General features: G+C 40.6%; 2 protein-coding genes across 2 annotated transcripts; one reads left to right on the top strand and one right to left on the bottom strand.

Moving 5' to 3' along the window:
• Positions 1–1,081: 1,081 nt before the first annotated feature.
• Positions 1,082–9,201, top strand: LOC138213857 (voltage-gated potassium channel regulatory subunit KCNG4-like). Its single transcript, XM_069175170.1, is given in 4 exon segments — positions 1,082–1,434; positions 2,393–2,974; positions 2,976–3,233; positions 7,013–9,201. Coding segments are annotated over 3 exon segments (1,590 nt in total). The 5' UTR covers positions 1,082–1,434; positions 2,393–2,473; the 3' UTR covers positions 7,844–9,201.
• A 2,287-nt stretch (positions 9,202–11,488) lies between these two features.
• LOC138213858 (C-C motif chemokine 26-like) lies at positions 11,489–12,752 on the bottom strand. The gene is made up of 3 exons (XM_069175171.1): positions 12,621–12,752; positions 12,395–12,521; positions 11,489–11,630 (listed from the first exon to the last, which is right to left on the bottom strand). The coding sequence occupies exons 1-3, from the start codon at positions 12,682–12,684 to the stop codon at positions 11,522–11,524; spliced, it is 300 nt and encodes a 99-aa protein (XP_069031272.1). The 5' UTR covers positions 12,685–12,752; the 3' UTR covers positions 11,489–11,521.
• Positions 12,753–14,876: the final 2,124 nt, after the last annotated feature.

The following is a 14,876-nucleotide window of genomic DNA, read 5'->3' as shown; positions in this document are numbered from 1 at the left end:
TTTTATGACCTTAGTTTTGTTCCTAACTATCAGTTACTTTGGAAAATAAAATGTAATTTTCAAAATGTATGATGGTAAAATATAAACTATCTCAACAACTGATAGATGGATTTCACATTAGGGCAAATTTATGGGAAAAAAATTAGAAGAGGAAGATCGTTTTTTATTTTGCATTTCAAGAATAAAGTTGAAAAATTTAGAATGAAGTCAAAGTATTGAGAATAAAATTCAAATATCGCAATGTCAATAATAAAGTCAAAATGTCGTAAATAAAGTTAAAAGGTTGAGAATAACTAAATGTTGAATATAAAATCAACACGTACAGAATACAGTAAATAAAATCGAAATATAGGCTACAGAATAAAGACTAAATATCGAGAACAAAGTCAAAATGTTGAAAATAAATTTGAAAAGTCTGGGGCACCACAAATCCATCAAAATAATGTTTATATATTTCATGTACGAACTGTTGGGGAAATAGATTTTGACACAACGCTGGACACAAACGGGTAAAACTGACATTAGCTCAAATAAACTAATATTTCTGATTCAGCCACATAACTTTACTTAAAAAAACGTTGGTTCCTTTGTCAAAAAAAGTTTTAAAAAATGTGTAACTTTTACTTGTATAAGTAATATTATTTCTACTAATTCTATCCCCGGGGTCACACAGTAGAAATAAAATATGTGTGTAAACATGACTAAATGTTAAAAACTCAGACAGAACCAGACTCAGAGGTCGGCGGCCATCTTTCCTTTGGAAGACAGGGAGAGCAGAGAAAGAAAGGAACAGCATAGAAAGACGACAACCAACCAACAGGTTTAGCTCTGAAATAAATACAGTGGAGTACCTCAGTCTGCTTTTTACAGTGTATTAGAAAAGAGATGGAGATGGGAGGGTGAGAAGAGGAGGAGGAGGAGGAGGAAGAGGAAGAGGAGGAGGAGGGAGGATGGTCCTGCTGTCAAACACCAGATGAAAATACAGCAGCAGGTTTCAGGAGGGCACCGCTGTTAGATAATCCCATTTTATCGTCTCCGTCGGATTGCTGGCGGCGGGGAGGGGGTGGTGGGGAGCGGGAGGGGGTCCAATGAGGAAAAAAACCGCAGCGACGAGCCGAGGACAGAGAAATCTTTTTTTTAATTTTTTTTTAAAATTTAAATTCCCTCCAACTCTGCTGGAGCTGCCGGAGAGGCGACGCGTGCCGTCCCCGGTGAAGCTGCACGGACGCACACCGAACCGGCAAAAAACTTCCCGAGTGGATTTTTATTTAAAATAAACTGCTGGAGCCGTAACAACACTGATCCTGCCGCTTCACGTGCAGCTTTATAATAATTAAAATCATTTACAATCATGCGGACGGTTTGGCTCCAGTCTTAATTGATCTTCATTTTACAGCAACAGCTGAGTGAGGATGAACGGGACGCATTAACGAGGTGAGCCAGCAACAACTTTCATGACTTTTATCGTATTTTATGACTTTTTGTTTCACACGCAACCACGACTGCAACTTTAAACCTGCTGTTTTGTATTTTTATACTTAATTCATCCTCTCATTTTGGAGTCCAATTCGTGCATTTTAATGCAAAGAACTAACGAGGGGAATTGCCTTGGTTCATAACTATTAATATGCCCATTAACTTAATATTAGAATGGCTTGAAACGTTTAAGGTTTCAGGTCATAAATGGTTCTTAAAAATTCAACAGTTTATGTCCAAAATATTTTCAATATTTCAGTAACTTAATTTGTGACAACTTCAGGTGTTTAATTAAGGATATATTGAGATTTTACAAAATAAAAGTTGCACTTAAACACTGCAAAACGTTAAAGTCCTGCATTCATAATTATATTTACATTATTAGAGGCAAAATGAAGTTTTAAAAAACTAGAAGTACTCTTTTTAAGAATACTGAATTATTACACTGATCCAGCAGTTTAACGGTGCAGCTGGCTGAGATGAAGCTAATTTGAAGTTGTTATGCTGTTTAATCTCCACCCTACTTATGAACAGATTAATGTGAGGAAACTGCAGCTCTTGGATGAATGTCAGAAAACTGCTAAAGTACAGTGAGATACGAGATGTTTACCAAATGCGTCAAATGTCTAAGAAACATGTCGTAAATAGCTTTCAGGTTGTGAAACTGCAGTGTTTTGTCAACAAGAGGTGATTAAACACGGAGTTGAAGGTGTTTTTTTCAATTATCGCAAATTTTGAAAGGTGAACAAGAATAATAGATTTTTTTTTTAAAGGAGTATTCAATAAAATGCTGTCCGATCCCAGTACATGCAGAACTGTAGTGGATCCAGGAACGAGCCCTGTGGGACTCCAACAGGAAAAACTGTCTTTTTATTCTAAAAACTGAATTTTTCTTTTTTTTTTCTTTTCCTGTCAGTCCATCCGTCATCTCCGTGGAGCCTCCACGTAATCTCCCGTCTCCCGGAAATACAAAAACCTCCTCCATCCCGCCGCCAGCATGCCCATCATCAGCAACGCTAACCACGACTTCAGCACCTACTCCGTCAGCAGCGACGACAGCAGCCTCGACCGCTTCTTCACCGAGATCCCGGAGACCGAGACGCTCAAGGGCGTCTACTTCCAGCGCGCCCGGCTGCTGCGCGACCCCAAGGCCTGGCGCGCGGTCGACCACACCCTGCAGGCGCTCGTCAACGTCGGCGGCAACCGCTACGCCTTCCCCTGGAGCACCCTGGAGCGGTTCCCCCAGAGTCGGCTGGGGCGCCTGCGCTTCTGCACCACCCCCGAGGAGATCGCGCGGCTCTGCGACGACTACGACGAGACGTGCAGGGAGTTCTTCTTCGACCGAAACCCCACGGCCTTCAGGGTCATCCTCAACTTCCTGGCGGCGGGGAAACTGCGCCTGCTCCGGGAGCTGTGCGCCGTTTCGCTGCACGACGAGCTCGACTACTGGGGGGTGGACCCGGGCCACATGGAGCGCTGCTGCCGCCGCCGCATGTTCACCCCGCGTGGACGAGTTGGCCGAGCGGGAGCGCAAGGAAGAAGAGTGGCGGAAGAAGAGGATGGTGGGGAAGAAGAGCGCCACGCAGCCCGAGAAGGGCGACCGCAGGCTGATCTGGGTGCTGCGGGAGGTGGTGGAAAACCCTCACTCGGGGTTGGCGGGCAAGATATTCGCCTGCCTCTCCATCATCATGGTGATGGTCACCGTCATCAGCCTGTGCATCAGCACCATGCCCGACCTCCGAGACGAGGAGACCAGGGTGCGTACAAAAGCCATCGAAAAGCCCCGTAACATCTTTTCGAATATATTTTAAACACGTGAAAGTTCATATCGTAGTACATCTGGAAAAAAAGGTTCTGTGGCTAAAATGGAGGCAGCATTGTTGTGCATCATTTCTGTTGCACCAGATCTCGTGGCCGTACTACGATGGATGCTGGTAAGACAGCAGTTTAGAAGAAGTTTAGAAAATATCCAGCAGGTGGCTGAGCGTGGAAAAATTGTTTACGACGACAACGACCGGTTTCTGCTGTGACTTTAACGACATCGTTGTGCTTCATTTCTGTTGCGTCAGATTTGGTGAAGTCGCAGTCGAGAGTTTTTTAGAGCAACTTCAACAACATCAGTGTCACTTACTCATCGTTACGAGGCCGTCATTGACTCTCTAATTTACAGTTCTGATGAGGCAGATGTTAAAACTTTTTGCTGGATTTTTTTTCAGATTTTAATTCGGCCCGGTGACGGAGGCACAAATGTATTTTAAAATTTTCCTAAAATTGTGTCTGATCCTTACAGACGTGAACATTTTGGCCTCATAGTTGTGGAGCTGTTTACTGATTAATTTATCAAAAACTAGCTTAAATTCAGCGAGATTTCCTATTAATCAAATCTTCGCAAGAAAATGATGATACAACCTTTTACACTGCAAAAATAAAATAATAAATTTTTTATGTGAACAACGTGCCAAATAACTGTCATTTTAAAGCGGTGTTGGTCAGGAATCACAGAGTGATAGTGTTTTTATTCACAGTGTTATTTCCACGCATGGGAAGGTGTTTTTAGCACACACAAAAAAAGAAAAGCACTCGGTATGATACCTGCCCGGCGCCCGGCAACCGACACCGGAGAGTGGATAATATGCAAATGAGGCTACAGATGAATGCCGTGCTGTGTGGGCTGGATGTGTAAAAACTCAACTCTTCACCAGCGTATTCATCACAAGGAACATGCTCATGTATTTAACTTTGTCATTGTTGTATATATCAAGGAAGTCGCCGTGCCACCCAGGTGGCCACATGAATAAATTAATGCACCTTTAAATATGTCAGAATTAGTCACATTTACGTGGATGTTTCAGTGGCGGTCTCTTTATGATGAACATGATTTGAATCAGGATTTTGTGGTGTCAAAACAATTACGTCATCACAACAGTTCAAACGATGCTATTGACAAAAAAATAGATGCGTGATTAAACATAAGAAAGATAGAAAATAATCTAAGGGTGCACGCAAGTAGAGTTTATCTTACCTTAACAATTAATTGATGTTTGTACAGCTTTTTAAAGAAAGTTGCTCAATCGGCAGTAAAATCACAACCAGGAGTAAAAGGAGAGCAAGTCATTAATGAAATCAAATGGAAAAAAATGTGCCTAAAACACATCCATTAGATCAGGAAATATGTGTCCAAGTAACTCGATTGATGGGAAAAACTCATAAAAACTCAGTTGGGACGTGCTTCTGATCAAGTGACATAACTTGGCATTAACGCTGCGTTCAAATGCGGTCGTATTCACCGTTTTACACAAGAAGATCCGTATGAACGGCGCCCTCTTGTGGTGTTCACGACGTCGGAACTCTAGATTTTCTACAAGCCTCGAGTTCACGAGTCGTGACGTTGTTTGCGTGACGTTTCCAGAAAGGTCAGAGGTCGTGGAAGTTCGTGTTTTGGTTGGATGTTAAGCTAATATATTGTAATTTTAGTCATGTAGAGTTTGTCTTCGTAACTTAGATAGCAGCCTATCGTCTGTGGGAAATGTTGATCTTCCCAACGGCCTCATCTTTTCCCCTCTGTCTTTGCATTCCCCTGTTAGCTTGCTAAATTGTTAGCCTCTGAGGCTTCTAGATGCCATCCATGTTGCCGTTGCCTAGCAATAGTGTTTTTAACGACTTAATCACTTGAACTTCGAGCATACAGGACTTCCCATGTTGGCACCATATACGGGCGTATATATATTCTGGCTGGGGTGATTTCCTGTAAAAAAAAATGTAAATAACTATATCGAGTGTCAACGAGCCATCGTTGAGTAAATGTGACCGTTTATTCCACCTCTGCTAGATAACCTTAGAAAAGAATTATCCACGCAAATGTGTCACACTGGCTTGTGTCCAGTGGAAGTAGTAGAAAACGTCAGACATCAGTGCGACTTGTAATTAAAGCAACACCAAAATGAAACGGTGCTATTACAATAATGAAGTGTTAAGATAAGAAAATAACACAACACAAACTGTTGAAAAAAAAATGCCGTACGTTTTCAACACGTTGGCGTGCAGAACGTTTCGTATTGAATTCACCATCGAATGCCTGGATAACAATCGACTTATCTTCAAGAGTAGTTTCTCTTCTGGTAACAGAGATTACAAACATTGATTTCAACCCTCAATCAGAAATAGCTGCCGTCTGCCTTTTTTTCTCGTTCGGAAAATGGGCTCATTTTGTGCACTTAGAAGAAGCCTGTGTTTTCCCAAGGTTGTCGTTTTCCTGTTCGTTTGTGTGATTATTATTTGCGCTGACTGTTTCTCATCACAAAGGTCTTGTTTTTTTTTTCTTTTATCGCTGGCTTAGAAAATCACACTGGAATGGAAATAGTATTTTTTATTTTTTTTTCACTTTACTGAACGTCTGCTTCACGTTTTTTAACCCATCAACACAAAAGAAATCAATATAAGTGCTCTGCAGCTTCTAAAGTTTTTTTCAATTTCTTACTTTGCACTAAGAAACGTGCCCGAAGTGATAATGTGTAAAAACTGGGCAGGTCTTGATAATTCAGCCGTGCGTGGAGGGAAGGTGACTTGCAACACAAGTGGAGGTTTTTCGAATTCGTTCGGTTTGCAACGCTTAAAGGTTCATCAGTCGTGCTACTGTCGATAGAAAGGTGTATTGATTTGCTGATTGATTTGTTCAAACGTGTACTTCATTACTTAAAAATTTAAATTTGGACTTACAAGAAAAAGATTTCGAGGTTTTTTTTTTTACGCATTTTTACTTCATTTAACTTTATTTAGCTTTATGAATCACAAGAAATCCATTATATCAGCTAGCTGGAGGATCCAAACAGACTTATTTAATACGACCGTTTAATTTTTAAGTCAATATTTGATACGCTAACGTACAACACATTTAAATACTCTCTTTAAGAATCATTTTGACGTACTTTTTATTTTCCATTTGCGCAACTTTATGACTCATATTTCAGAAGGAACCATTGTATTTTTTTATTTACTCCATTTATAAAAATGTTACAGCTTCACTGTGAAAATTAATAAAATTTAAAAAATGATGGTAATTTTGTGAGCTGCGTTACGAGCAGTGTTAATTCTGGTTTAATTTCAGAGTTTGTCTTTTGATGAAAAAGATGTTTTGTCAAATTTTCGCCATTCAATTTTTAATCGTTTTAGAATCTGAAGATATTTTAGTCTTTTTTTTACATTTTTAATTTACAGCTGTCGCCATCTTTCTGTACGGTTACCTTAGTTACAGGTGTTATTCTTGTCTGTTAGAAAAAGCTTAGCGTCCACGTCCTTCCTCAATAAATCCAGTTAGTGTTTTCAAACATTGAACAGAAAAAAATATTGGAATAAAAGAAAGGTTAACGTTACATCGACTTCACCGTGATGTTGGTCCATCGGTGCCTCTGAACGCCCGCCGACTTCTTGACAGGCTTCATTGCGATAAATGAAAAGTTTGGAGTCCGAGGTAACCGTGACGACGTCTGTCTTCCTCCCTCCGGTTTTCACGGGCTAACGGATGTTGTTCTGTCTGCAGGGCGAGTGCTCCCAGAAGTGTCGCAACATGTTCGTGGTGGAGTCCATCTGCGTGGCCTGGTTCACCCTGGAGTTCGCGCTGCGGTTCGTCAACGCCCAGAGCAAGCTGGCCTTCGCCCGCGGCCCGCTCAACATCATCGACGCCATCGCCATCCTGCCGTACTACGTGTCGCTGGCGGTGGACGTCGGGGACGAGTCGCAGGAGGACGTCGTCGTGGGCGCCGGCAGAGGCTACCTGGACAAGCTGAGTCTGATCCTGCGCCTGCTGCGCGCCCTGCGCATCCTCTACGTGATGCGGCTGGCTCGCCACTCGCTGGGCCTGCAGACGCTGGGTCTGACCATGCAGCGCAGCATGAGGGAGTTCGGCCTGCTGCTGCTGTTCGTCTGCGTCGCCGTCACCCTCTTCTCGCCGCTGGTCCACCTGGCGGAGAGCGAGCTGGCGCCGTTCGCCGCCACGCACCCGCACCACAGCTTCAGCAGCATCCCGGCCTCGTACTGGTGGGCCATCATCTCCATGACAACGGTGGGCTACGGCGACATGGTGCCGCGCAGCATCCCGGGACAGGTGGTGGCGCTGACCAGCATCCTGAGCGGCATCCTGATCATGGCGTTCCCGGCCACCTCCATCTTCCACACCTTCTCCCGCTCCTACCAGGAGCTCAAGCAGGAGTACGAGCGGCTGTGGAAGGCCGAGCGGGACGAGGAGGCGGCGGCCGAGTCGGAGGCGAGCTGGTGCAAGGCGGACGCGGCGCCGGACGAGTTCTCGCCCGACGACGACGGGCCGATCTCAGGCGAGACTCATCGGGCCACGCTTCCATCTACGGCTTTCTAACGGGGAAGTGAGCGATCAGACACTCACGACACTCCCCGTCCGTTGAAACGTATATTTACACTTCCAAACACTGTTACAAGATGGACGCCAGAGTAAAATTCATGTTCCACCTTATGGGTTCATGCTTTAAATGCTTCCGACAAAGTCTCTCTGCTACGTATCAGGTTTTATTTCGTTGTTTTTTTCCTATCTGAGAATTCTTCTTTACACTTTTACTGCAAACTGAAATGAAAATTTGAACTCTCCTCACTTTATGTCAGAAAATATAAACTATAATCTCACTGCGACTCGTGTCCAACTGTGTTTAAAGTGTACTGAAGTGAAAGCCAAACTATCTTGTTCTGGTGACGTCATTTACAACCGAAGTCTGCGCCGTCTGTGATGATGTGGTATCGAGGTCCCGCCTCCTGCCCCGTCCCCAAATGTTTAGCACCCCTTCAACTTCACGTAATCCCAGCCTGCGGTTTGTTTTTTGTTTTTTTGCACTTTGTACAATCAGTAAGTCGAAAAAACTTCAAAATTCACAATTTTTTTTAACGTCATCGTAGTTTGAAATTCTATTAAGCTGATTTCGAACCAGCCAGTTTGGTGTCGTTAACCGATAACAAATTACCGGAGTCAACTTGCTGCCAACTTGTTAACCTACGGATGTAAAGCCAAACACGGAAAAGACACTCGATTTTTAAAACTTTATTTCTGGCACTCTTGTTGTCTGCAAAGTTTCTCCTGAAAATATGAGAATTCAGGAATCTTCCCAGACCTGCCGTTAAAATAAAAGGGGAGCAACCGTGTATTTTTACACCCACACATATAGCACCATTCAAATTACCGTAGCTACCAAAATTCTTGTTATTGATTGTCCGGCAAACATAAATATAAAGACCGGAAATCACATTTCTTCCATTTAGTGTTTTTAACCAAATAACTAAACAACTTCACTTGTTTTTTCTTCCTGTTTGTTTTTCATCACACGTCTCATGAATGCGACAATTTCACGCTGCCGACTCTCAAATTTAATTTGGAGTTCCACTTTAAATTCACCATCAGCGCTCAAAGAGCCAAGTGACAGATCGTGGCGATGAAAACGTCATCGTGACGGATTACGCAGCACAAAACGAGTTGTCTCGTATCTGCAGGTGGATTTATTTTTTTTTTTTTTTCAGGGGAAATCGATGGATGCCTCGAAGGATAAGAAAGTCATTTAAAATAAAACAACCTGATTGGCGTCGGTATTGATGAGCACAGAAAAACAGTCGGGTCCTTTTACGTCAAGATAAATCTCATCCTCCACTCGAACGTCCTGTAGCTCCTCTTTTCTCTGTTCCAGGCATTTTTTAAATAAAATAACTCTTATACTGGTTTGCTTTTGTTTCTACTTGATATGGAAGATACTTTTTTTTGTTTTTATGAAGCTCCAAAGGGATTATATGATAGAAAATGAAGGTGAATGCCTTACCTTCTTCTTATATCAGGGATGGAAAATATCCTAAATTAATGGCTGAATTAAGTCACGGGAATTTTTAAAACGAGGATGTTTGGCTATTTTCAAAAGGTCGAACCCTGAAGCTACCTGATGGCTGGCTGCTGTATCGGTCATAAACCCCGCCCCCTCTCCATGTTCGCAGATAGGACGTATAAATATAAATAAAATCGTAATTTTAGTCGAGCTCAGTTTGTCAGATCTTTTTCTTTTACTGTGACGAAATGTTGTCACGTCAGTAGCTGCAGCGATTTCGCGCCTTCACGTGTTGGAAAACGTAACATAAAACATAGTCAATATAAATGCTGCTAATTGCCGGTTATAATGCGCACGGTCAATTATTTCATAACTCATTTAATTGGCTAATACTCAAATGTTTACGTCCGTGTTAGCTAGCTTGGAGTCTCCTTCTTCACGTTGCCGTATTTCTTGGCACATCACCGCCACCTGTAGGATCTGTGAAGTAGTTGGCGGGAAGACAAATAAAAAGGGAGCCAATTTCCTTTCAATTGACTATTTTATCGTCTAAAAAGTGACTCTACTGATTACAGCTTCTGCTAATTTCAGCCGTTAAAAATATTTGGCCCTCCGACAACAGCTTTAGATTTTCATCGTGTCGTTTGCGTCAAAACTTTGACATAATTAATAAAACATTTACTGTAGATTAAAAAATAAAATAAAAATGTAGGGCTGAATAAATATAACCTTAAAGATCACGAGGCCAATTAAACGATTCTGAAAGGAAGCAAAATGTCCAGTCAGTCAGACGGAAAACAAACATTTAATGATACACAAAAAAAAAAATCCGGTTGTCTGAAAAGCTGCAGGAGCTCGAACTTTTCGCCGTTCTCCACGTTTCCCTGAATCTCCACAACGGAGGTGGAAAAGTGTAAAGTTAGACATAAGTTGCCGTAACTCTGTTAACCAAAAAGGGCTTGTAGCATCTGGCGTCACAGTCCTATAATGTCTATCTGTCTGTCTGTCTGTCTGTGTATATATATATATATATATACGTATATATATATATATATATATATACGTATATATATATATATATATATACGTATATATATATATATATATATATGTATATATATATCATCTCCACTCTGAAAGGAATTAAAGGAAATAACACCCCAATAAACAACACTTAAAAAGCAGCATGCCAGCCTTTAGTTTCTTCGTCCAGAACGATGATCTTTTAACGCTGAACTGAACATTCATGAGTCGGTGTGCGTGGTCGTCAACCCTGATACATCCAAACACCGAAGCAAACTCTCCTCAAACCGACAGCTGTTGTTATCGTCAGTGTGTTTTTCGAGACGCAGATGGAGCGTTTTCAAAAAGCTCCTTTCTGTCTGGACCAGAACGTATTCAGACGCCATCGCTGCCACGATGGCTCCAATTCAAACCCGCAGACAATGGGAACGTTGTAAAAGTCCGACCGCCGCTTGTTCTCGTCCTCTCGTCACCTCGTCTCTTCCTGCTGTCCTCGGCGGACAAACCCAAATGTCAAGAAGCTCAAAAGAAAAGCGACGCGACTGACGTGTCCCTTCGTAACATCCTCGAAGGTTTGAAACCAGCTGTTATTGAAAGATTGGCACTTTCTTAACGTCTTCAGCTATAATAATAATGTTGATTTAAAAAAATAAAAAAACAAACTTTTTACTCAGATTCACTGATTGACAGGACTGTACGTTCATTTGTATTATCCTGGTTTTAGACATTCATGGACATAGATGCTCCCCAGATTATACTGATCAAAGGATCATAGTAATGAAGTAAAAAATCTTTGCGAATCGTAATAAAAAAAAAATCAATGAAAAACTATCAACTGTAAGTTCAATTGTTTGACTTACGACCTCAAAAATAAAGAACACAGAACACCAAATACAAAAATACAGTTTTTATTCAGACGTTGTCACTGATGAACACATGTTTGAAATATTGTCCTGTAATCCACATGAATACAGTAACGAACAGTAAAACTACCTGTTATTATCTTTGAATAAACTCTTAAATATTGTGGAATCAAGATGTTATTTAATTGACCAACAACCCAACTTTATCAGTTCAGGTTTTGCAAACAGTCATTTTGCATTCTGTCATTCAATTTTTTTTTTTTTTTTTCCATGTAATGATTATTTATGCAGAAAGGAACAACGTTTTCACAGTTTTAAAAATCTCTTTTCACACATTCAGAGTTTTCTCGAGGCGCCTTGTGATTTCTCATATTTTGCCAGCAGAGTTTCTGCCCGCTGCCATTTGGGATCGAGGCAAAACTTCTTTCCATTCTTAACTGTGACTCTGTAAGAAACACATATTGAACGTTGTCAAAATTTAAAAAAATAAAAAGACGAGAGCATTTCACACACTGTCACTGATGAAAAAAAAACAAAAAACAGTCTCAGTAAAAAGAAACATTCAGTTCCTGTTGATGAATTGAAGTATCAAAACAACTCCAAATGCACAATTACAAGTAAAGAAATCCAGCATTCAAAAACACCTTAATGTACTTAGAAGTGGGACAAATTTATATGTCTGTATAGTAAAAGTTAATTTTATATTGATGAACTTGCAGAAATTGATCCACCCAAAATTTTACTAAATTAAACTAAAGCTCTAATTTGTTTTGTTTTTCTTCGTGTTTGTTAGAAGTCGGGTTTTTAACGCATCATTCTTTAATATAATGGGATATTAATTGTCTGCTTGATATAATTTTTTTATCAGACATCTACGTGTTTTATTTTTCTGCCTTACACCTTTTGAAATCTAAAAGCTTGAAATCTGAAAATACTGCGTCCAAAAATTGCAAATTTTTGCTAAAAATAAAACTGTAAATAAGCGTCTCAATGACACCGATGTTATTAAATCTGTTTTAAAACCTTTGCAGCTGCAGCTGTACTAAATATGAAGCCGTTTTTAGTTCTTGTAAAGGAGAATTTTTACTTTGTGATACTCCCTCTTTTTTTCTTTTTTTTTTTAGGAAAATAAAGAAACTGATAAAAATATAAACTCTTTGCAGTGCACACAACACGTGGTGGATATGATATCATCACATATATACTCACATGACTGCCGCTGGCTTGCAGCCGCTCGGGGTCATCGCCACGTGCTTCACCCTGTTATGAGGTATCATTGTTTGGCTGTATCCTGTACAGCATCCCTCCATTAACATCATGCTCACGGCTTGCGGACCTGCGAACGCAAAAAAAACAAAAAACACCTGCCGGTTAAAAATAAACGCAGCAGAGACTCACGACTGTTAGAACAAAAATCGAGCAAGAGTTTACTCACTGGTGGAGGTTTGACGCAGGAAGCAGATGAAAGTCAGGAGGCCGAGAGTTGCCAGCGTCTTCATTGTCGGGTGTTCTTCGGTTTTCGGTTGAAGGACCTTTTACTCTGAAGAGACGATCTGCTTTGGTTCGAGCTTTGCGCTCCCATTTTATACAGAAGACGTCTCCACACATTCTCATTCACTCAGAGTTACATTCGAAGAAAACGCAGCCATTAGTTTCTCTTCTGCTTCCTCTCCTTCTCTTTTCTCACACCGATGACATTTCTGCACTACAGAGAAAAAAATGATAGTGCAAAAAAAAAAGTCGTTCGAAGAACAAACTTGGGGTTTTTTAAACTGCTGCTTGGAAAAGAAACTCAGTTCACTTCGTTTAATGGCTCCGAACCTTCGTCTTTGACCACTTTTAATTTGAATCAAACCAGTGAAATGTCCTCGTCTTTAACAACAAATCGTCAGAACACCTAAGATTGATTTAGAAAATTATAAAGTCATCAGTTTGCATCAGCAGAACTCGTCTTCTGTTTACACAATCAATCTGAAGTCACTCAACCTGCTCAGATTTAAAGCTAAGACTTGTAATGTAGTATCTACGTTTTTTATTTGGCATTATTAAAGCCGAGTTTTTGAAATACAAAACACGTGCATCAGTGTAAATGAGCTGTTTGTTCGGCATGATATAATTTACACTTCCTCGTTTGTTTCCACCAGCAAAAGCACAACAACGTTTCTGAGAACAACTTGTGGTCGTTTTCCACTCAGTCTTACGACACCATGTTTAGTAGAAGTAAAATAGAAGTAACAATAACCACTTCCTATTTTTTTTTTTAATCCCACTTTATTTTTGCTGTAATCCTCAGTATAGAAGTAACTTCATTAAATGTGGTAATATATTCATGATTTAGCATCGATCTGAATAAATAATATAAAAAACAATGTTAAAAACAGAAGAATTTATAAATTCAGTGTTTGGTTTTGTTCAGATGATCCAGTTGTTGTTGAATCCAGACAAGAAGAAAATGTTAGTGTTTGTGACATGAAGATCATCAGTGGAAAATCTCAGTGTCGAAAACAATAAGAAAGAGTTGTGGCCGAGTATACTTCCCTGAGGCACCCCAAGGCCGAGATGGAAAGATGCTGTAATTTACTTTAGTATTTCCAAATTCTGCCACTTTTCACTTCTTCTTTGCTACATTTCAAAGAGAAACAACATCCTAAAAATGACCTTTTCTCAATGGGACTTTTGCACTAACTGACATTTTTGTTTGTGAAATATTGCAAAGTAATAGTTTTACCTCTGTTTTTTTGGTGTTTTGCTACAAAAACATCTTGGTGAGGTTTAGTGATGATAAACCAAGTGGCAACGTCACCCTTTGGTTTGTGAACGGCTGTGATGAAGTTCGGAATTTTGCTGGCGCCATTTTGCTAGTACGGAGCATTTGGGAGCAGGAAGTGACCATATTTGGACGAGCTGGGGGAGGAGCCAGCGGTGGATCTGACTGATCTGATTGGAAACCTGACGATACTATGTTCCGCCCACCGATAGCTGAAACCCGACTGCACCACAGGCCTGTCAATCAAACAGACACGCCCCCAAAAACAGGTCTTCTTGAATCTTCTTTTCTAATGAATGAGGGATTATTTTCAGATGGACCTCCAGAAAACTAATAAGAAGGAGTGACTTTAGCTAACAACACCGAGATAACTGATGGACACATTTTATTGAATTTACTGAGAATTTTATGAGATGTTGAATGGGAGTCTGGAAATATAGGAAAGGAACTTCAGAGATTGGACTTCATTCTGAGGATAAGGAAGGATGTTTCTCTAAGCAGAAACAAGTTCCTGCTTCTTCCTCATTGGGGAAGTCATCTCTTCATTACCAAGTATGTAGCATGTTCACAGAAAGGCTGCAGAAGAGAGACGAGGAAGTGAAATTTGTTTTGATATTATTTTGTTACTTATTATAAATTATCTACTTTACCCTAATTAAAAGGCTTAAAGTAGCCTGGAAAAATCTTCTTTGTCCAACACTATCTACTGTAAAGTTACCAGCATTTGAATAAAATATAATTGTTGCACCAAATAAAGCTCGTCTCTTAAATTTAAGGGAATCCTTATATGTTTGGCCAATGAAGCCGAGTGACGGCAGACGATGCTTCAAAGCGGCAAATTCTAGATCACGAAGGCTTCACACACATCTTCAACCCAACAGAACAGAACATCTATATAAACAGCACAGTTTCAAGGTGGACACC

This window comes from Embiotoca jacksoni, unplaced genomic scaffold (assembly GCF_022577435.1).
Source record: "Embiotoca jacksoni isolate LCO1_2020_lvr unplaced genomic scaffold, fEmbJac1.0.p SCAF_64, whole genome shotgun sequence".
In the NCBI taxonomy this organism is placed as follows: domain Eukaryota; kingdom Metazoa; phylum Chordata; class Actinopteri; family Embiotocidae; genus Embiotoca; species Embiotoca jacksoni.
This window is presented reverse-complemented; position numbering and strand designations above follow the sequence as displayed.

Excerpts from the sequence above, each read along its gene's own strand:
- LOC138213858 (XM_069175171.1), bottom strand. The coding sequence starts at position 12,684 with ATGAAGACGCTGGCAACTCTCGGCCTCCTGACTTTCATCTGCTTCCTG. Across the intron at positions 12,522-12,620 it reads CCTGCGTCAAACCTCCACCA|GTCCGCAAGCCGTGAGCATG; the intron begins GTGAGTAAACTC and ends TTGCGTTCGCAG. Across the intron at positions 11,631-12,394 it reads TGCAAGCCAGCGGCAGTCAT|AGTCACAGTTAAGAATGGAA; the intron begins GTGAGTATATAT and ends TGTTTCTTACAG.